The sequence below is a fragment of the Terrapene carolina genome, unplaced genomic scaffold (assembly GCF_002925995.2).
Source record: "Terrapene carolina triunguis isolate 2854851 unplaced genomic scaffold, T_m_triunguis-2.0 Scaffold34032, whole genome shotgun sequence".
NCBI classification, from domain to species: domain Eukaryota; kingdom Metazoa; phylum Chordata; order Testudines; family Emydidae; genus Terrapene; species Terrapene triunguis.
In genome coordinates, this window is record NW_020698383.1 from 1036 (window position 1) to 2031 (window position 996).

The 996-nt window shown below is 72.6% G+C and overlaps 1 protein-coding gene across 1 annotated transcript in view; it reads left to right on the top strand.

Annotated features, from left to right (window-relative positions):
* The window catches only part of LOC113405178 (myosin-10-like), a gene marked incomplete at both ends in the record, with an annotated part of 4697 nt that overhangs the window by 812 nt on the left and 2889 nt on the right, over positions 1 to 996 (top strand). The window contains one exon of the mRNA XM_026646110.2: positions 617 to 790. Coding sequence (XP_026501895.2) covers positions 617 to 790 — 174 coding nt within the window. The remainder of the gene's footprint in view (positions 1 to 616; positions 791 to 996) is intronic.

Below are 996 nucleotides of genomic sequence, written 5' to 3' on the forward strand. Positions count from 1 at the left end.
AGAAGGTGTGGGGGAGGGGAGGGGGCAGTGGCAGGGGTAGGGCAGGGGGATGTGTGGGAGGGGCAGGGGCATGGTGGGTGAGGGGAAGGCGACGTGGCAGGGGCAGGGTGGGGCGTGGTGGGGGAGGGGCGGGGGTGTGGCAGGAGCAGAGGGGTGTGGTGGGGAGGGGCAGGAGGTGTGTCGGTTAGTGCCGGGGGATGTGTGACAGGGGCAGGTGGTGGGGGAGTGGCAGGGGGCGTGGCGGGGTGGGGTGGAGCAGGCCGCGGCGGGGAAGGGGCAGGGAGGGGTGTGGCGGGGGAGGGGCAGGGGAAGCAGCGGGGGAGGGGTGCCGCTGGGCCGGGCCGGGGGTGACTCTCTGCCCCCCTCCCCAGGCGGATTTCGCCATCGAGGCGCTGGCCAAGGCGACCTACGAGCGCCTGTTCCGCTGGCTCGTCCATCGCATCAACCGGGCCCTGGACCGCACCAAGCGCCAGGGAGCCTCCTTCATCGGCATCCTCGACATCGCCGGCTTCGAGATCTTCCAGGTGAGCCCCCCCAGCCTCCCCAACCCCCCCAAACCTCCCCCAGCCCCTCCCGAACCGCCTGCGCCCCCCTGACCTGTCGCCCCCCCCCACAGCTGAACTCCTTCGAGCAGCTCTGCATCAACTACACCAACGAGAAGCTGCAGCAGCTCTTCAACCACACCATGTTCGTGCTGGAGCAGGAGGAGTACCAGCGCGAGGGCATCGCCTGGGACTTCATCGACTTCGGCCTCGACCTGCAGCCCTGCATCGACCTCATCGAGCGCCCGGTCAGCGGGGGCACCGTGCGGCTGGGGGGCTGGGCGGGGGGCTCTGGGCCACGGGGCAGGGTGGGGAGGCCTGGCAGGGGGCACCACGCTGCACGGGGTGGGGCAGGCAGGGGGCTGGGCGGGGGGCTCTGGGCCACGGGGCAGGGTGGGGAGGCCTGGCAGGGGGCTGGGCAGGGGGCTCTGTGCCATGGGGCAGGGTGGGGAGG